At 29.3% G+C, this 22,434-nt stretch overlaps 1 protein-coding gene across 5 annotated transcripts in view; it reads right to left on the reverse strand.

The window, feature by feature from the left end:
* LOC121125699 (band 7 protein AGAP004871) overlaps positions 1 to 22,434 on the reverse strand; it is a 430,618-nt gene that overhangs the window by 20,211 nt on the left and 387,973 nt on the right. For all 5 annotated transcript variants that reach the window (XM_071891491.1, XM_040720912.2, XM_071891499.1 and 2 more), the window contains exons 6-8: positions 21,983 to 22,186; positions 18,734 to 18,789; positions 9,653 to 9,731 (exon numbers count right to left, since the gene is read on the reverse strand). In XM_071891491.1, the coding sequence (XP_071747592.1) occupies positions 9,653 to 9,731; positions 18,734 to 18,789; positions 21,983 to 22,186 (339 nt within the window). The remainder of the gene's footprint in view (positions 1 to 9,652; positions 9,732 to 18,733; positions 18,790 to 21,982; positions 22,187 to 22,434) is intronic.

The raw sequence follows: 22,434 nt of genomic DNA on the forward strand, positions 1-22,434 counted from the left end.
GTATTATATACCACCAGACAGAGAAGCTTATAATGTCATAAATGTATAAGACAAATCTATATTTTTTTTTTTGCTTGCCGTTAAAAGAAAGCTCAAATGGCTTTTTAATACAGAAGTCATCCCTAAATACTTTATTTATTATATTTTTACCTATATACCCATTTATAGGGTGGGTAGCCAAAATATCCGGTTAAGCAATTAGCTTTTTATGCATAAAATAATAGATACTCTTCTAATCAAATTATGTCATTGGAATTCTTAGATTTTAATCTTTCAAAAGAGGTGTAGTACGTGACAGTTGCTATAAAATGTCGAAGAAACAACACCAAAAGCAACAAATTATTGGTTTAATCTACACAAATAGGAAGGGGGGTATTAAACGAAAATCGTCGGAGGGCCCGAAAAGACCGTCACAAAATGTCTAAGACTGATCTAAAAATCGGATGGAGCCTTAGTAAGGACTTAGTGACCCGGACGACCTGGTTGAGACGATTTGGACGAATTGATCACCGAATGGGTGGATTTCGACCCAACCGTATCAATCCAAGTTATAAGTCGGCCTTAGTTAGGACTTTGGTTGTCATCTCATCAGATGGTAAAGCCTTATCACCATCAACACAAAATCAAAAAAAGAAAATATTAAAGAAATTATATTTTGTCGTTTTGGAAATGCAGCCAGTCAAATATGGATAAGAACATCATCATCTTTGTTTAATGTTCTATCAACTAGAGTAGATTGAGTCGATGCTAAAAGAGTTGATAAATTAGAAATAGAGCCTGAAATAGCTACTAGTATTGTTCAGTATACCTGTACTATATTGATACCGAGGTACTAACGTATTTTAAACAGCCCGCCAATGGCGTAACCCTTCTAACTCCTGATATCCAATCCAATTGGCTTATGTATTTATAAAACAGTTACGAAAAAAAATTTATTTCATAAAAAAGTCATCAAATTTTTCATATAGCCCCAAAACTCAATCAAATATCCTGCGGATATTGCCCTTAACGGAAATTTTGTTTAATTTTATAGGTCGAAAAGTACAAAAATACCTATACCTATATTTGTAGCGACGCGGGTATAAAAATATTTGTGTCTTGACAACACAGGTAACTAATACGAATGCCCACTTTCTATTTATTAATGTACTAAAGGGTGTACCAGCATTGCCAAAGTTATTTGTTAAACTATAACACAGAGTTGTTTTTTTTGACATCTTTTTTATCCACATGCATTGTATAGTCAATTTGAAAGGCTTCTCTTTTTTTTTTAAATCTATGAATAATTATACTCAAGCTTCAATTTAAGCATTTATTTAAAAGTTTAAATTATTTTAAAGATATTTTTAATAAATAGCTCTTAAAAAAATATTCAAAATTGCAAACAGAAATACAAAAAGGACTTGTTTTTAGACAATATTTTTAGTACAGTTATATATTTTATACTTGTTGTTATTATCAACTCTTGAGTGTTCAACGTATTTTAACAAATCCAGGCCAACGACTTGAAATGTTTAATTTTGGGACTCGTTAACCCTTTACCACCTGGTTGTACTTCAAAGTCTCTTTTTAAATAAACAGGCGTAGCATTAATTTTCAAGTCTATTTCTTCTCCCTACTTGGGACAAAAGCTAGTTAATGATCAATATAAAGAATATGTTTATATGTTCATATAGGGAATATGTTTTTGAAGGAAATTACTTCTACGTATGTTTATTATATTTTTTAATTTTTTATCAAGTTCTTGTGTTATTATTTATAGTCATTCGTCCCCATGTACATTCAAAGCCATGGATCATAAATATAAATATTTAATTTTTTTGTTAAATAATGTGACAAAGCCTTGTTAATATATTTTTCTTATTAAAAAATATTTTTGATGTTTTTTCATTATATTATATCCTAATGCCCATAAAAGTTTATAAAAATGAGAATGTTACTTTTTTATTCATTAGGTAAAGCCTGAATTTAACCAGTAAAGGGTTCAAACTCAACTCTACAGGAAACTGAAGTGTCTTAATATAATACACTCGAAGACTGTAATTGTATCTTAGGGATAAAAACATCTACTCCAGCAATGCTTCCCATAATGTATATGGATACAGCGGTACCTTCACATACGAGTTCATTTCGTACGGTAACGAAGCAAGTAACTCAATTATGTTGATTTTTATGCAATCATGTCATAATTTGATGAAATATAAAATACATGTAGATCTGTATATGTAAAATCCCAATCTTCATTTTTTTTTAATATCTGATTATTAATTCCCAAAATATGAAGTTCTATATTTATGCAATTCCCTTTTTTTTATTGTATTAGAGATCATTCGCTTTAAATTAGAAATGAAATGCAGTCCTTTATATCAATAAACCATTAAATTAAGCATTTACACTTTTTTTTTATCATATTATGATGAAAAAGATGATTGTATAATTTAATATTTATATAATAAACTGCGTTTCATAATCTAATTAAAAAAACGATAAATCTATAAAGCATTTGGCATAATTTACTTCTTATGAAATACATTGTTTGTTGTAACGATTTCAGAGGATTATATTTCTGGATCCAACACAGTTTTTTTTTTTCAGGAACTGGAAAAATAAAGGACTCCAATTCTTGCGAACTAATTATCTGATTACAAAAAAAAAAAAAAAAAAAAAAAAAAAAAATGCAGCTACAATTTCATCACATTCTGAGTTGTTGAGGTTAGGTACTTTGATATGGAACTATTAGGATTGTAGGATTGTGATTTTTGTTAAGATTAGTGAGCACGCCCACATGTTTTTATCTAAATTGCTCTGTTTAATAAAATTAGCAACTCACGGACAACGTGCTCGGGAGAAATTATTCTGTAGGTTTGGGTCTCAGTCGTTCCTAGAGTCAGATGGAGTAAATGTAGTGCTTACTGTTAACTTATAATTAATCAGTGCAACTCCATCAGCTCGTTGTTGCCGTGGATAAGTAATTAAGCAGTACTGATCAAAGTAATTGTACCAACCGTTCTTTTTGCATATTTACTTAAACTCAATCTATCTCAACGTTTCTCCGTAACTCAGTTATAAATATACCAAATTAATGGTTTCATTCGCGTATCGCTTCAAGCTCATTCTTAGCATTTAATTCAAATAAAAACGTCTTTTAAGTAACAAAAAATCCACACCCATACATAATATATTTATCATTGAAATCTTAAAACAATATATTGGAGCAATGGTGGTATATATCCATTGTATATTAATTATTAACAACGAAATATAATATATAATTTTATTTTCTTAAAGGAAACTCACACTATTAAGCTACACTTTAGGATGTTTGTTTAATCATATCACATACGAAAAACATTTCACAAACAAAACTCTATTATTTTTCTTCTTTACGTAATTAATATACTACTCTGATAAAAAAATAGTATTTGTTTATTACGAATTCAATTCTTATTCGATTCTCAGATTTAGTTTTTATTATGTTGGTAAACATGTCCACTAGGTATGTTGACAATTTGAGCCATTCTACATTATTAATTTGTGTTTTACATATAAAAAGATTCTACGCCTTTTCTTGTTTTCCGCGATTTTCTACTATTGAAAAAATGGAAGGAAAAATGAATATCAGTGAAATTTTATAAATAACTTTGGAATTAATGACTATTTTTCTAAAATAGTAAATATTTACAAAATCCTTTCAAAAGTATTTATATTTTTTTACTTAATTTGATTTTTTCTTTTCTATGCTAGAAAATCGCAGGGGCACACCAAAAGACGTATTATCGTTTTATATGTGAAAAACAAACTAAAGTCAGTTGGATTTACAATATGACGTAAGAAGTTGCATCATACCACAAAGTTTTATTAAGAGAAGTTTTAATACGCGTTGTTAAGTTTACAAATTGTGCACGTAAACAATGAGAAAACAGAACTTTAATTTTTTTCTATCTCGCAACCTTAAATGTTAATATAGTTTATGCTGGTTAACGCCGTTTTTAATTTCTCTAATTCTCTTTTATTTAAAGACAGCCAAAAAGTTAATTTGAAAAAATTACCACCAATTTGTGATATTTGTACATTGTATGGACTAAAGTGTCATTGCATTTGAAAAAAAATGTGTAGAGCTGATCATATTATGTACATATATACATGTTTATTGAAAAGAAAAGGAAAGAGTTTTGATGTGTTGCTTTGAGAATGAGAAAAAAAAGGTTTCTTTTTATAATAACGTTTATTCATATGTAGATTCAATTCAATATTATATTTCTCAACCCCTCTAGAGAAAAAGCTAACCCACAGACACAGAATATTACGATCAAAACATAAAAAAAGTATTTTAACCAAATCAACTTTTGATACAAGATAATAAAAAATGCTTTGCATTTTTTATTCTTCTCTTCTATGTTAATATGAAAATCATTTCAGTTTTAGATGTTGTGTAGTAGGGACAACTTTTCCTCCTGATATTAAATCTATACACTCTATTTTATATGTCAGGAATTATTTAATCAGAAATCCCCATATAATCAAAAATCAAAAGATTTTTTTGTTTTGAGGGATTTATATTTCATGTATTATTAATAATTAGTTATTCCTTTTAAGATATGGTTCGATGAGAAGTAACCGATTTGTAAAAAACTCGTAATTTCGAGTTGCTCGCACGTTGAGGTCCATTTTATCTATCTACTTTGCTCATAAATCAATTTAAGACATTATTAGATTCATACCGGGGCTTTTAAACTGGGACATGGAAAATAACTTTAAGAAGGAGGGGCGACAAGAGGTATTGTTTATTGGAGCTATCAAAGATTTTTCTGCCCATCTCACCCAACGAATAAGTGATATTTGGAGTTGACATTTTTGTAAGGAAAAAAAAGAAGTTATTAATTAGTAAATAAAAAAGGTTGTTACGTATGCTCAGTTTTATTTTTTGCTCATTATTCAATTGGTCGCCATGGTGTTAACTTCTGCCTCTGAAGTAAGAATTCTCGCCTATCTTTGTTGTAATATTTTTTTTCAAATAGATACATATGAATTTCAACATAAATATACTCTTTTTCCTGCACTTAGGCTTTTTTAAATTTGAATTGTACTCTTGTTTATAGCAGTGGTTTATTTTCTCCCCAGCAAATCATATAACAGGCAGCTGCTATTAACAAGGGTCATAATTCAGTAGTACCATATGTATCCCTCCTGCTTTCTCCGCGCATTCTTTTTTTCTTTGTGAAATTCCAAATATATATTGGGAATTTGATTACTTTTAATTCCATAGATATTTTTTGTAACTAAATACAATGTGTTGTAAAACTAAGATCAAGTTACATCTAGTTGACTTTAATCTAAACTTATGAATTCACTGTATTTAAACTAACTTAACTTTAAGTTAAGCTTCAAATGTCGAACAACATAAATTTTGAAAATATAAATGTTCTGAATGATTGGTCGAATTTATTGACATGATATATATTTAGTTTATGATTTAGACATAAAGTTTATAATCGAACATAAATGATATATTTACAATATATGCACAACGTACACACTATTTATGGACAGTTGATCAAAGAATGAAGGACTGTGCCACAGGGGAAATGTCGACATTTCTTTTATATTCATCAATAAATAGTTTGAATTTCCAAGATGATTAAATGCATTCAAAATTCACATTTATGAACATGTAAACTTCATATGTTTGTATTAGTGTTTCTCTTCTGGTAACCCATTTTCCCGTAATTTCTAGGCGTTTCACACCTACAAGAAATTCTTGTGAAATAAATATTTGTGCAGAAATCCTTCATTTAATTATTTCATGCTTCATATGAATTATAAATAATTCAAATAATAATACGTTGAATACATGCTTACTGAAGAATGACTCGATTGAAGGTTTTTATGATTTATGCTTTACGAATGATATTCGTAAATAAATGATGCTTAACGAAGCGGGAAAAGCAGACTAAAAATAACTAAATAACTAAATCATACACTATTATTGATATTGATAGAGGAAAAAAAAAAGAGAATTTAGAATAAGACTAGCTTCAAATTACGTCTTTCTTCTTAAATTATAAAAAATAAATTCTTAAACTTCCCATTGTTTATTACTAGCGGTAATGCCTGGAGTTGACAAGATTAAAACCGAAAAAATATTGTCAAGGGCATTCCCCTACATTTACAGTGGACGTAATCAGATTTATGTGTAGAGTTGTGGGAAAGGGCTAGCTCAAAAATTGTATAAAACAATTTCATTTTTACTAAGTTTTATAAAGGACCATTTTCTAGCTCAAATATTTGGAAGGGGGAGGGATTCTGCCCTGTTTGAAACAGAGAAAATATAATGATGAATACATTTTTTGGTTGTTCAAATATTATTAACGTGGCATTATTTGTACCCAAACATGAAATATTTTAAGTCACAGAACTTCTTTATTTTGACAGGAGAGTTTTGAGATTTGAAAAAGGTTTTATGAAATAAATTGTATGCAACCGCATGATAGATATAGTAACCTATCAAAATATAGTCAGCGGAACATTTTTTTATGACATATCTTCTATATATTAAATGAAAATGTCTATGTGTGTCTATGTATTTTGTTGAAATTTTTCATATAAGTTTTTAAGGCTCAAAAGATAGTTTTCGTACAATGTTTTTGGCCTTCAAAGATATGGCAGCGTTTAAATAGCATTTATCTGAAAACGATTTTTGTGACAAACAAACGACTATTTTAAATAAAATAAAGAACATAAATTTTTTTACGAACGATTCTACCTGCATGTTGGTATGTATCTTTGCACGCTCTTTTTAAAAAGGAGATAATAAAGCTTAGGAAAGAAAGAAAGGAAGAGAAGATAAAACAAAGGATTTTGAACAGTTATATGAAAGAGGAGCAAACGATAGTTCAAATTAAATATTTTTTCTTCTTTAAACCTAATCATCTCCTCTAAAAAAAGCAGAAACGTCCGTAACTAATTTTAATTTCTTAATGTTCCAGGCAACGCCCGATAAATCAAATCTATTTCCTCATAAAAAATAGTGTCAAAGATAAATACCAACATCAACATGCAACGAGAATAATTTTTAAAATTTTACGGTCTTTATTTTTTGTTTAGTATTAAGTGGTACACTTCTTTATTAATTTATATAAAGATCCTGTTCTAGTAACAATTAAGTATAGTACCGTTTTAAACGCGTTATTACCTGCCACCACTGTAGTACCAGTATACCAAAGAACACAAGTAGAAAGAAAGAGGGGGACTAGTTGACACAAAATTCATTCTTGGTCATATTACTGAACATGTGCACGTGCTATTAAGACTTATTATTATTATTTTTTTTGCAAAGTTTAACATGCAACTATTAAGTCCAATTTAGTTAAAGGTACTTTAGCTGTAGTATCAATTGTACTCTTGACAAGCTGTGGGGCATAGTGTGACAGTATTGATTATCGATAACGAATAACAGTAAATAATATTGTTTATTGATACCTATATTTGAAACACAGTTTGATTTAAGTAAAAATATACATAAATTATTTGACTCTTGATCATCTTAAAATTTCCAAATATTTCCTGGCTTAAGGTTTAGGTGTTGTTCTATTTATTAAGAAAATAAAATATTCATCATTTTTAAATATATGTTTTTAGTAAGCATGCAGGACTTGACCCCCTCCCCATCAAGCCACTCTTTGACTTTAAACATTAATTTCTCACTGAAACATAATAACTAGTTAGTAAGGTTTGACCCATAAATTTACCACATATATGTAACCATACAGTCAGATCCTTCAGATATAAGAAAATACGCATATAGTCAACGTTCTCTCCCATAGTAATTTTAAATAGATAAAATATTTGGGATAGAAGAAAGATTAAATAAAAAATCCGGATGAAGTCAATTGTTTCCCTTTTTAGGTACAAATGAAGAATACCTAATGATGATTAACCCTTTTTTTTATAGGTAAAAATCCAAGGCTGCTCTCAACATTTTTTTTTACATTGCTATTCAATCAATACAGATATGTACATGTCATGAGTACCCCGAAAAATACTTTCACTTAAATATAAGCTCATTTTTTTTGATGATCTGTCATGAACAGGATCTCATCAAACACTGGTTGCATCAAAATAGAAAGAACTATTTTTACGGCAAGGACTACTATTACAACAAGTCAACTTTGTCTATTTGAATAGCTAGTAAGTTAAAGTCATTTTCTCAAAGAAAAATTTGAAAATTTAATAATTTAGGCCTTGTTAGTTACATTCATACCTAACAAAATATCTCAAACTTAGTAATGCAATTTATATCATAGTAAAGTGATTTGACTTAATTAAGTAAATATTACAGTTTTGTTGTAAAAAAAACCAACCAAAAACAAAAACAGTTGGCGCTCTTGCTCTGTAAGTATTCGTTTTAATTCTTTATTAAATTGTTGTGGGAGTATTTATTTTTTTTTATAGGATAATAAATAAAATAAAAACATTGAGGCTTTCTGCAAAGTGTACTAAGTATTTTATTTTTCAAAGTTGGAAATATATTCTTGCTTCAATAATGTTATTTTAAATTTAAAAGGTTATCCTCCCAAGAGGAGTAATACCTTTTCTCCCTTCTAAGTGATGAAACAAGGATAAATTCAGAAACTCCCGTACAACATCTTAAAAAGTTTGATGTACTCAATGAGCTGTAGGTAATTGAATACTAATTACGCAGAAGGATTTGGAAATTTATACATGTTGAGGGAAAGGGGAAGGGGGAATTAAGTTTGAAACTTGTACCAGAAAAGGCAAGATTTTATTATTTAAATAAAAAGTATACTTAATCTGAAATAAATATCCTTATATTATAAATCTTGAGATCCGTAGGGGAGCCTTGCCTCCAGACAAACACTGGTTTGGCTAAAAATAACTATGGATAATATGTAATCTTGGATTGGTTTATATAAATACTGGACTATAATGTTTATTTATGTAACTTTTTACGCCATTGCTCCGGTTTATTTATATATATGTATGTTCTATATATAATATATAAACCAAATAAAGAATGTTGAAAAAAATAAAATATATATATATTGGAGTCCTATCTGTCCCGTCCTAATGAAATATTTAATGCTAAGACTGGTCTTTTATAGTAACTACAACGGCTGAAATGACATAGTTACTAAATATGTCAGAATTTCCTTGAGTTCTTTACTAACTATGTCGTTTCATTTGTTCAACATAGCCTGAGGGTTAAAGTTGTAGGTGTCTGGCTAGAACATATTACTATACTTTCTAGCTATCATTTATTATTTTTTTCGTCTTTATATTATTCAAATCTAGCTATGAGTGAAAATAGCTATAAATATAGCTAAGATCGTAGGAAGGACGAAGGTATCCTTCCTAAGAACCTTTGAATGGTAAAAAAATATCAGACCGATAAAAATATAAAAATGGAACTGATGATTAGTAGTATTACCGACACAACACAACCCTTAGGGGGTTATTACAAGACAAAGGGAAATAAACTAATTTGCAATGTAAAAAACGAACTCCTTCTTTTAACTTGCACGCATGCACGCATTTTCACTTTTCTAAATATTACACTAAAGTGCTAAAGCCCGACCCGTAGAAACTGCTTGACAATTTAAGTGTCCCAAAATTCATGTAAGTATATATTTACCTTTGCCCGGGCTTCACGAGCAGCTTCTGCTTCAGCTGCCATTGCTCTTTGTAACTGAACAGGTAGACGGACATCCTTACTGAAATATAAAAAACAACAAACGATTAATTATGTGAGTTTTTTTTTCTGGTAAATCTATAATTTGTTATATAGTATTGCGTTTTAGATTAAACATGCTATTGATACAAAAAAAAATTTAAAAAAACAACTCGAAGATAATATTATTTGGTAGGTATATTTATTTTTTATAAAGCTTCATCGATATGAGAGTGGAGAAAAAAAATAATGTTTTATCTTACAACTAAAAATCATGTAAAACTTTTCATAGTTTAAAATGAGGAGAATATAAATTTTTTGGGAGAATGGAGAAAATACAATGGCCAAAAAAACAATATAGAAATTCCTTTTCTGCATTTATTTATGTAGTAATCATGTCAAGATGTGGAAGGTGGGATCCCTGATGGGAAGAGGGAGTTAAGTAGGGAATAAAGGAGGATAGATAAGAACAAAGTGCGTTGATCTTCATTTCATATACCAAGTCTCTTAAAGGTCCGAGCACTACAATGGTGATCCCGACGGCTAATATACGAAGAGAGCAGAGATGGGCACCTGCTAATGCTAATTTTATTAGCTTTTATACTGAACTTGTAGGCCCATGGGTCTGTTAATGCTAATCCGCTAACTAATTAATTAGTTTTAAAGTAAATCCTGTCAAATCGGGGGTATATTTTCTCGGTGGGACGGGCTATCTCGCTAGTGAAGAGTGTTAGTCTTCGAGATTTTTTACTTACTTGAACCGGTGGAAGTGTCGTTTAACCGGGCGACATGACTGAGGCAACGGGCTTATAAATCTATTCATTTCAATATTTGGTCTTGTTGACCCAATTAAGACTGTAGACCTGTCAGTCCGGTCCTAATATTTCTTCCTCCAGCCACCCCCAGCAGACTCCCCTGGTTCAGGTAATATTGTCTACATATTTTGTTATGAATTGAAAAAAAAAAATAATGTATTTCAACAATCGTGTAAAGATTGTCACAAAGAATTAATACAACTTTTTGTATTATTTATTTATCATTACTGTTTTACTTAAAGAAAAAGAGGACGAAAAAAAGCCTTAAGTCGGTCAAAAAATATGAACATGAAAAAAATAAAAAAGAGTGAGCGTTCTATATATGGAGTATTCTTGCTCAATGGTAGGCCCATTGGAAAGGAAATACGGGAGTGTATCACAGTTTTAAGAATTACTTTTATTACAAGATTGGGTAATCAACACTATATGGAAATTTTTGATAATGGAAGAGGTAGTCTTTTTTTTTTGTAGCAACATGAATATATGTATTTTATTTTCCAAAGCTGTTATCATTATTCTGGATGAGAGAAAAATAAGTAGAAAGTAATCATTAGTGAGTGATAGACGAAGAGTGTTACTGAGAATTTGTTGTAGAGTTATAAACGTAATTCCTTTTTGGACTCCGATTAGAATTAAGGGTCGACATCGTTACTTAATTCCTGCTGATATTCTTGATATATACGGAGAGGTACTTGTGTTCATATCCTTCATATTACAGCTAATTTAATGAAACGTCTCGACAGCTATGCCACTCTTCTCCCAAAAATTCTTCAAATTGTAAGGATGTCCGCGTTAGTTTTCGGATTCTTTTTTAAGCATACCGGGAAGTATGGAGATCAGTAAGCAATAGAGGGAATGGAGCTTAGAGAAGCATCTTATTTGTCTAGAAACCGTGAAAGTTTTGTAGATTTTTCCAACCCCTAGCGAAACTTTATATCAAATATCTAAAATGAAGTGACATATGTTGGTTTATACATACATACATATGTAGAGAAGATAAACCTACAAACACATTCATTCAAAAATTAATATCCATTTGACAATTTATTTAAGTTTTTTTCTTAGAATACATGGATAAGTACAGAAAACACTTTTCCTAAACTACAAATATTCCATCACTGTCGCTTTTTACAATGATGGGCTGTTAGCCCAAACTTACAGACTCCCCCTTGAAGGAAGTGAATGTAGTATTCTTTTTTCTTCTTCTTAAAGTAATATGTAACTTATCTTTTTCTAACCACCCGTTCACAGTAATAAAATATATCCCCCCTCCGAAAAAAAAAAAAAAAAAAATTGGTACATTCAATGTTAAATTAATTCATCATTCTCAATCAACTTGTGTCATTTGAGTTGATCATGATTTATGGATATTTATACCCCTCTTAAAATTCCCTTGGTTATATTGTTTAACTGTCAACACAAAAAGCTAATGTAATTGTTCTCAAAAATGAGCTCAGATTACACTTGTATTCTTAATCTAATTAGCTTACATTTTTAATATTAACTAGCAGAGGGTAAGCGCGTCGCAAGACTGAATATGGAGAAATAGAAACAAAGTATGAAGGTAGAAGAAAAGAGACATAGAAAGAAACAAAGTGAATATGTGGAACAGAAGGATAGAAAGACAGAAGGGAAAAGAGGTTTTATATTACTGAAAAACAGCCTCTTAATGATCTCAGAGTCCCAATAAAATATCATAAGAACATTTGTATCTTATATGTCTATTTGCTAAATTTCAAACAGATCTGTTGACCATATTGGATTCCATGTGAGATAACACCAAAAATATAGTGGCCTGTAAATTTACCTTAAAACCAATCTGCCTCAAAGATATTTTACCTCAATATATATATATAAATGATACTTTAACGTTGTGATATTTAATTTTTGGTTCGAATTGATCTTCCTCTTGAATTTTTTAAATCAAAATATGCAATAGCTATAACCATACAATGCATTAAATGCTTGTTTTTATGTTGAAATAATGATATAATTGTGGGCTTGCCTCATATTATGCTTGTTCGTCAATCCACGAGTCATTTATAGTATGAAAAATTCATCATGTCTAATGATAATTACTGACGGAGAGCTGATTATCAAATCTTCAATTCGAATCGTTGCCGTGTTTTTATATTTTTGCTTTATATATTATAATAATTTTATTACATGTTTTGTATCAAATTCGAACTCCTTACAATTTTTTTTTTGTGTAAGCATTGAAACTTTGGTGCATGATTCCATTTTTTCCCTAACAGAAAACAACCATTTAATGTGTGTTATAGTAATACTCACTAAATATTTTGATTCAAAAATTCAAAGGGAACATCAATATAATTATAGATAAGATCTATTTTATTAAATCATGCCAAAATAACAAATTCCACTAACAAATTGTAAAAATTATTAATTGGGGAAAATATAAAATTGATTATATATGAAAGATTAAATTATAAATGAAGGTCACGAGACTGTGGTTACTATTCTTAATTATCGATTCCATTCCAAAAAATTAGAATACGAAGCCCATAATTGACCAAATTAATGAGGTGTATATATTTATAAAGTAAAACAATAAATTGGACATTCTCCTTTTATTGATTTTGATTTGAGAATTGGCTTAAGTACCCTCCCCTCCCAAAAGGGCTAGCGACACCATTGATTGACGCACCACATATTAGTAATATGTAAGTAATAATCAAAGAATCGGGCGTTTGTCCTGGAATCGGCACGTTTAATTTGCTATTTCGATTCTGATTCATTAATAATAAAAAAAATATATATGAATTTTTTGTATATACGAAAAAATTTAATATTCGAAACTTAATTTAATTTTACAAATTTTTTTAAGGAAAAGATTAAATTATCTGTCAATAACAATTTATTTTTGAAATTTTTCTAGGAAAAAGTTAATACTTTTTTTTTTTAAATTGTAGAAATGTAATTTTTGAAAATTTTACAAAAAAATAATTTATTTGAGAGCAACTTGGGATTTTTTAAATTTTTCTCCAAAAATTTAATATTTGAAGTTTTTTTTTTTTTTTTTTTTGTGAATAGCTTTGGATTTATAATTTTTTTTCCAAAAAATTTAATTTTTTGAGAAAAGCCATGGGGTTTTGAAATTTTTCTCCAAAAAAATCAATTTTCTGTATTGGTCTGGATTTTTTTATTCTTGGGATGAAATATTCAACGACTATAAGCAAAATCCCAGTTAAAGAAATTTCAATGTTTGCATATTTGCATGCCACCAGGGTTTGAATTTTATTCAACTTTATTGTCTTCAAAAGGACTGGATTCGGACTGCGAATCACCAATTGAGTAGTCTTGCTCCAAGGCCTTATAATCTCATACATATGCATTTTTAGAATTTACAGTAGACTTGCGATATAAGGATATAATTTTTGCATGTTTTAATGAGAATTACTCTTTAATATATATATATACAATTTTAAATATTAATTACTTTATTGAATTATTTAGAATTACAATTTTACACAATCAAAATAAATAACATGATTAGGAAATGTTAAATATAATGTTTTAAAGAATTAATCATAATCAAATGAGATAAATAATCTACAACTTCCCACTCAATTCCCAATTCAAAAAAGATTAAAAACAAGTAAATTTTCTATTAAAGATACAGAAGTATATCAAGACAAACAAACAGGTCTCCTTGATTGTATGTAATTTGTCGACAGTGTGATTACAAAATATTAGGAGCCTAGTGGTGTGCCTCCACCAGATAAGGAGTCCATGATATAAATCAAGTTGTACACACAGCTTTAGATTCCGAGTGGAATTATTCTTGACGTATGCTTTACAGCATTGAGTACCTCCTGGATATTGGAAACAATGTTTTCTACTTTGGGGCACTCATCATATGAAGGAGAAGTGACAACAAGACAATCCATTGGGCGAGTCTCACTCTAAAGTGACACCATACTATCTCCTCCACCATTCTCAACAGAGTTAAAACCATTTGGGCAAAAATAAATAATATGAGATGATGTCTCCTCCTTACAGAATGAACACCCTGATAATTAATTTAAAGAATATTTTTTTGGGGAAGAACATCATAGCTGTCATGACGTTTCATTAAGTTTCCTACGAGCAGCTGTAAGATGAAGGAAATAACGTAAATCCCACTCCGTGTGTAGCAATGATTTATGCAGGAATTACTCGGTTGTCGATCCTCAATTCTGCTCCGAGTCCAATAAGGACTTACACTTATTATCGCACAACAAATCCTCAGAGTTACTTTTTGTCTTTCCCACACTTGTGATTAATTATTTTATACACATTCTTCAAGGACTTAAGAATAATGTTTGACAGTTTTTGAAAATAAAAATAAAATTAATATTCAGATAGCTAATACAAAAAGAAGAGGCCCTCCTCCATTATAATATTATCTATGCTCAATGCTCATATCATTACTCATTTTACAACCAATAAAAAAAGAAATTATCTTTACTACAATGTAGAGAGGGCCCAAAAAAGTAGTAAAAATATATGCTGCCGGTATGTAAGGGGAAAAAGATGCTAACGGATGTCATTAATACTAACTGTATATTAAACAGTTATTTATTTTTACGCTGCTTTATTTTTATACCTACCGACAGCGCCAAGGATTTAAACAACTTGATTAAGGCAGTAATGATGATTGTCAAGTACAAAACAAATTATTATATCGTACGCACCGGGAGAAATTTTTATTTAAGTTTGTTATAATCATAATTTTATCGTTTTTCTAGGAGTATAAACATAGAAATTAAGTATTATATATATTTATTTACTGCACGATTTCTGAAAATCTAATAGGATTTGTTTATTCATGTCTATAATAATGTTTTTATCAAATTTATATTTTCTTTGAAAAGATTATCTTCTATGAAATAACATTTTATCCATCATTCTATGTGATCATATGAATGTACAGGGTGTTCAAGCGATATCTACCGCGAAAGGATTTTTTGTTTTAAATTCAATTTTCTCTCTAAAAAGTCCTCAAATCAAAAAAAAAAACAACACCAAATTTCGTAAGCTTGATGGATTCTCCTTTATTCTATTCAATTAAATCACCTCCAGCCTCAATTGTTGTCTCTATACAAGGCCAAAAGCGCCAGTAGGTCTTCGCCACTTGGTACCATGGCAAATCCAGAAATTACTTCTTAATCGATCGCGCTCTACATAAAAACAAATACATCAAATTCTGATCTGACGAGTTTTGAGGACAAAAATTAAGTGAGGTGAAGTCGTCAATATTGTCTTGGAGCCATTTCATACCTTTTTCGAGGTGTGGCAGGGAGCTGAGCCTTTTAGAGGCCTAAAATTCCCCCAACCTTGCGAACGAATGTTTAGCTGAGTCCCAGTGTATGAACAATTTTTATGTTGTCGCTCCCGGCTCGAATTCCAAGGAGGGCTCTGTGCCTTTTCTAAATATTTCATTTTAGACAACGAATTTGTAAATTTTTTCCCCCACTGGTGCAAGCTTGAACGAGCTATCAAAAAAAATAAATCAGCTAACTAAGTTCCTGCGTTTGCCTTATAGAGCTGCCCCAAAGTGGTAACAAAGATAGCTGGCACTCCCTGTATAATCCGTTTTATTGAAACAATAATAATTTGCATATCATTTATAAATAATGAAAAGCAAATGCATCACTAAAAATTCTGCCCGCTGCAAATGATAAAAAGAATACGCATAATTAAATTATTGTGTATCATGAAAGCATTTTTTTAGTACTCTACTTGAACCTTTTACCATGGATGGCCCTCATTCGGTGCATTAATTTTATTATGGATGTATGGGTCAAAATTTTGACGCCTATCCGGTACCGTCCTAAATTTTAAGGATATGTCTATTAAACAACCTTTGATGAATACCGTTATCATAGATTTTTACAGTGGTGTATTAATAAATCAATATTTTATCATAAAAATAATCTTTTTTAGACTTTAAGTAGCCCTAAATTAAGAATAATAGCAAAATATTCAGGTGTTGAAAGATAGTTTAAGTTTTACCAAACCAGTTCAAATAGTTAACTAAGAGACTTAATTATAATACCAGACAAACTTTACAAACAATGATAATTACCCACGGAATCATCAATCATACTCACCGTTTTTCAATAGTTTATCAATACATAGCTATTTCCCCTCAAGAATGAAATAATAATAATAACAGCTTGAGAAACAAAAATTTAAGGAAGTTTATAACTGATGAGCCAGGGAGTACTTTAGCCTTTAGAATGTTACATGGGGGAGCCATAGCTACACAGATTTCATGCTATATGCAAAAATATGACTACATTATTATTTCTTATATCAAAAATATGTCGAAATTATACACTATGGAGTGCACCATGTGATTTTTTGTCATACATTCAGACAGACAGAAAGCCAAACCTTTCTTTCATAATATTGATAAAACATTTTAAGATGTTTTGTTGTGCTCTTGAGCTTGTAATATCTATATATTTATATATATATGCTGCTTAACTTATATATAAGAAAAATAGTATTAAAAAGGTGATTAATTTAAATATTTGTGAGTTAATTTGTTTATATTATACAATCAGATGTGGAAAAAGTAATTTATTAATTTTTTTTTCTTTACAATCATCCGAGTTATGCCTTGTTCTGTTTGATAACTTCTTGCAAACGAGAATCCAACTAAACAATCCTCTTTCCGTAGAAACTCGTGTAAAAAAAAAAAAAATATTTAATAGATTTAAAAACAATAAAATATATCCAAGGGAAATTCATAAATCACAGTTTTTATGAAACTATTTAATTAAAAATATCAAGCATATCACAGACCTCCTTTTTAAATGTAAGTATATATTGAACTAATCAAATCTAATGAATGTGTGTTCTTTTCCATAAAAATATAACAAATGGCCTTTTTTTTGTACATATGTTATGTCATTCTAGTAATTTCTCAATTCTTCTACCCCATTTGTAGGGGTCGTGCTTCATACCTGGTTTACAGGTTTCTAGTATTATATTATTTAACTCAGTAATCGCCGAATATTCTACTGAGAGGTCCAATGTTCGATTCACGAGTATGCTTGTATTTTGTCTAAATTGTAGTGGCCATAAAAACCCGGCCTAAAAGAATTTTATAAAAATATGGGTACAAAGAGTCGAAAAATTAAAAAAAAAAATCAATAGTTCATTCAGTAATCTTTATCAGTTGATATTTCCTCTATCAAACTTGTGAACACATAGTTTTCTTTTAAATGCACACTCACGAGGATTTAAATCATTTTCACAAACCTAGTTATAATTTTTAAAATTGATAGTAATTATAAATCAGAGCATTAATGTTTTTCTTTAACAAGATATACTTTTTATAAAATGTACGTTTACTGCAATTTAGACAATATCCCCCCTAATTAATGCATAATGATTTATCGTTAAGAATAAGTTATTAATCCTTTTACGGTTTTAACTTTTATAACTCTTTTGAGTGTCTTCGATTCAAATTGACAAAATGTTCTTTCATTTTTTCTATTAGAATCTGACACGATAAGATGTAATTCGGAAAAAGTTTGATATTAGTCGGAAAATAGGAAAAAAACAAAAAGAACAATAATAATCTTAGCAATGGCGCTGAGTATATGTGTACAGGGCAAAATGACCCAACAGACTTGTGTGCAGTCATGAGAATCTTCTGTATAATGGGCATATTAAAAAAAGAAACCAAAAATGAACATGGAAACCCTGACAATTTGAGGAATGATTTAGAGGAGATTAGCTGGTTCAACGGAGGTGAGGGAGAAGGAAATATACAATGAAATTGGTAAGAATGATTAAGATGTAGATTTCTAAGTCTACTCTGAGTCCCACAAGTACATTTAATTGGATTTGAAATATAAGTCAATTTATTTAAATTATAAAGACAACTGCTGAGGAAAAGAAAATTGATTCTTCATATTATCAATTAAAAAAAAAAACAAAAAAAAAAAACGTGCAAGCTAAAAAAAAAAAAAAAAAAAAGGATTTACACAACTACTTATATTTAACAGAAACTCAATACATTTAGTTAAAAAGGTTCAACTTTTTATTTGATTAGTTAGGATTGTTATATACTAAAAATAAACCAAAGAGATCCAGTTCCATAAGAAATAAAAAAAAATTTCGTATAAATCATATTCTATTAAAATAGATCAATTTAAGGGTTTAATTTATTTACTTTACTTTTACTAAAATAAATCAAAGTTCAACTTACATTTCAACACGCTCAACCTTGATACCCCAAGGCTCTGTTGCCTCGTCTAAAGCCGCCTAAAAATGTATACAAATAAATATTAGTTTTGAATAGATTTTATTACCCTAAATTTGTCAAATAGGTGGATTAAAATGGCATAAAAATACAATTTTTCTCGATATACAAATATACATTTATAGCATTTGCGTACAAAACATTAATTTAATCAATCACATCTTGACAAATTGACTACGTAACTTGTGGTGGAGTTTTTGTAGAGTGAAGGCAGGAGCAGAACTTATGATGTTACTAAATTAACATCCGCTTCATATTAAATGATTTTGGGAGATAATATTAACAATAACTACAAATAGATGAGTTTAAACATTTCAAATAGCTTTAGTGGAGAAAAGTGGTGTCGTTAGCCCTTTTTTCGGAAGGAGGGGAGAGGGTTTGAGCCCCTTCAAAATGTGTATCATATATATGTATAATAAAACTATTTTTATAAGTAATTATATAAAAGTTGCTGATAATTTTTTGGAGCTATGCTCCATAAAAAAAAGTTTAGAGTTATATTTATCCTATTCTGCATTTCTTTAACAATTACCACCAAAGATAGGTGATAATTATGTTATTCATAAAATATGTTCTTGTACTATGTAAAAATAAAAGAAACTAAAAATTTACATGGTAATCATGGCAATTTGAAGAAATGTTTCGGATAAGAGCAACTTGGCTGTAATCATTTTTATATTGATTCCCAAAAATTTTTGCATATCTATTTTCTGTTAACTTAGTATTTTCTATATATTTTCTTAATTAACAGAAAATATAAACACGTCATAATTAAAACCATAAACATATATCAATTTTAAGATATATTAATATTCAAAATGCAATAATATTATGAGCAATAGCTTTTGAATAATCAAAATTTTCACGATTCTCATAATCATTTTAATTACAAGTTACAATTACAAGTACATTAATAACATAGTTTAAATATTTAGAGCATATAAATATTTTAACAACTTGCAAAGTCATCATCCACCAGTTCAAAGAAGACGATATCGTGATTGTAACCAACGTATTGTGACTATTTTAAATAATTATGAGAATTGTGAAAATTTAATGGAAAATAGATTTGCAGATAAAATCGACGTACTTTATCTTTTTATTTGAAATTGGTTTATTAATATAGGGAGTAAATCACCGGGGGGTGAGGGAATTTCTCGGATACCATTTTTATTGGATTTGCTTTAAGTAGCCGTGGGGTGAGATGAAGGAAATTCAGAATAATCCCACTTCTTATATTGTTAGGACGTATTGCCTAAAATTAATCCCATGACAACTCTCAATTCTACTCCGAGTCCAGGAAAAACTTACACTTTTCATTCCCCGACAAATAATTTACAGTTTTACTTTCCACCTTTCATGAGCATACCCAATTATGATTTCTTAATAAATAAAAAAAAAATGAAAAATGAAAACTTTGTTTCGATTGCCCACTAGAAAAAGCCGCAATTGCTTGATAGGGCATATTTTATTCACCTCAGGCGATCATTTGTCTTTCGGAGGGAGATGTTAACACCCCAACGAACTATTAGAGAATGAACAAAAATGAAAAAAGAGCACTCACACCAAAATTTATTCCTTTTAAAAGCGCTAAACCGTACCTTTTCTTTAATAAAAAAAAACAAAGCATATAATGAGGAGGAATGTTACTTTTCTAGATAAAAAATACAATTTTCTGAAGCAAAATAAGAATGAAAGAGCTTTTGCCTGTCTTTCGTATAATTTTCTACTTTAAATTTAAGTGAAAATTATGATATACTTGTAGGAGTACCCAGCACTGTTTGGTGTTATCAGATGTCAACAAACATATTAAAAACTGCTGTACTTTGCTTTAATAATATAAATAGATCTATTCCCCTTTTATTTTTAATATTGCGTTCTGAGGCTTTAGTTTACACACTTGTTGCTACATTGTTATTTCTTAGATCAAGTAGTCTCGCTGTTTAAAGATATTAATATAAAATTAGCTTTATTAATATAAATATATATTTGATTCTAATTTAATTATTCTTCTAGTACTAATGATATTATCAATGTTGAAGGTTTTACTCCCTAAAAAAATTATAGATTTTTCTCCCGTCTTATTTATATAGGAAACATCTGATGAAAGCAAATTTATTTATATCAATAGTACCATATGTCTTGCTCTCACTTTCTACTCACAATTTACAAAAATTGCATCCGTAGTTATAAGTTAATAATATAAGTCTAATTATTGACTTGGGTAAATTAATAACATGGTCGGGCTCAGATAAAGAAAATATTACTTAAATATTATTAGAATAATATCTTCGCAAATATAGTGTGTGACAATTTGCAATCACAAATAATGACGTATATTAATGCTTAGCTATAGATCAAACATTTTTGTACAAATATGCAACTTTAATTCACTTTAGATTAACCTTATAACGCCTAGGAGGTTCATGAGTGGGCAAATTTTCTCAAAATCAAAGATCTTTGATATTTATTTATATCGATATTTCTAAGTTTTTGGTTAAAAATTGAGGTTTATTTTATTCAAAGTAACTCAGTGACTGACTGTTCTTGCTTATGCTTATAAAAATGAATGATTTTACAATAATATACTTCTTATGCGTAAATACTTTATTCCTTTGGCTTGAAATTATTCATTTCTTGCGTAAAACGTTTATAGAAGCAATATAAGGAAAACATTTTTATTTTTTATTCTAATTACTAACTACCTACTTAGTATTTATGTCAATAGAAAATCATTCTAATATCTGTTAACACTTACCAGTAAAGTTGTTTCAAGAGTTAAAAAAAGTTGCAATTTGACACATTTTGGTTGAATAATATATAAAAAAATGTATTTGGGCTATGGTACATATGTGTAACAAAAAAAGTCTAAGTTTAAAAAATAAGATTGTAATTTTTCAAAAAAAGAAGAACACGTAATTTTAGCATTTTTGTCTGAGGCAATACATATGTAACTCTGGAAGGCTTCATAAACTAAAATTCGCATTTTTTTTGTTGAAATATCCATGTATTATATATTTGCACTAACATCCATGAAGTTTTTTGAGCCAAACAGTTGTCAAACTACTCAAATAGAGGATTCTACAACTTATATATCAAATATAATACGTGTGGCGTTATAAGGTTAAGTATCATGATATATTTTAAAGAAAATTATAATAATCAATTATTTTTTTGAAATGATTAAATCCTCACCTGCATCGATGCAGAAATACTTTCACGGTCAGAAAGGATTTCGTGTAGATTTTTTGTTCCTAATATGTTCCTTAGGGTAGTTTGAGCGAGGAGTCGAGTGGAATGATGCGCATTTTCAACATTGGCTACTGAAACTGTTGCATTTGATACACGATAATAGACGACTGCATCTACAGAGACCGTAACTGAGTCTTTGGTTAAGACCTAAGGAGTAAGGACGGATAATTTAGTTTTGCTTTTATAAAAGTACATTGTCCATCTAATAAAAACCTATTTATATAAATATATAGTGTAAAAAATACTACTGGGTGGTGCCCCTCCTAGATTCAATAAAAACTATCAAAATTTTCGTGACTATATACTTATAAAAAAAAAGTAAAAGTCGGTAATCTGGAAGATATTAGTTCTTTTACTAATTATTTTTCTCTTCTTTTGAAATATCAAATGTATTA

The sequence above is a fragment of the Lepeophtheirus salmonis genome, chromosome 1 (assembly GCF_016086655.4).
Source record: "Lepeophtheirus salmonis chromosome 1, UVic_Lsal_1.4, whole genome shotgun sequence".
NCBI classification, from domain to species: domain Eukaryota; kingdom Metazoa; phylum Arthropoda; class Copepoda; order Siphonostomatoida; family Caligidae; genus Lepeophtheirus; species Lepeophtheirus salmonis.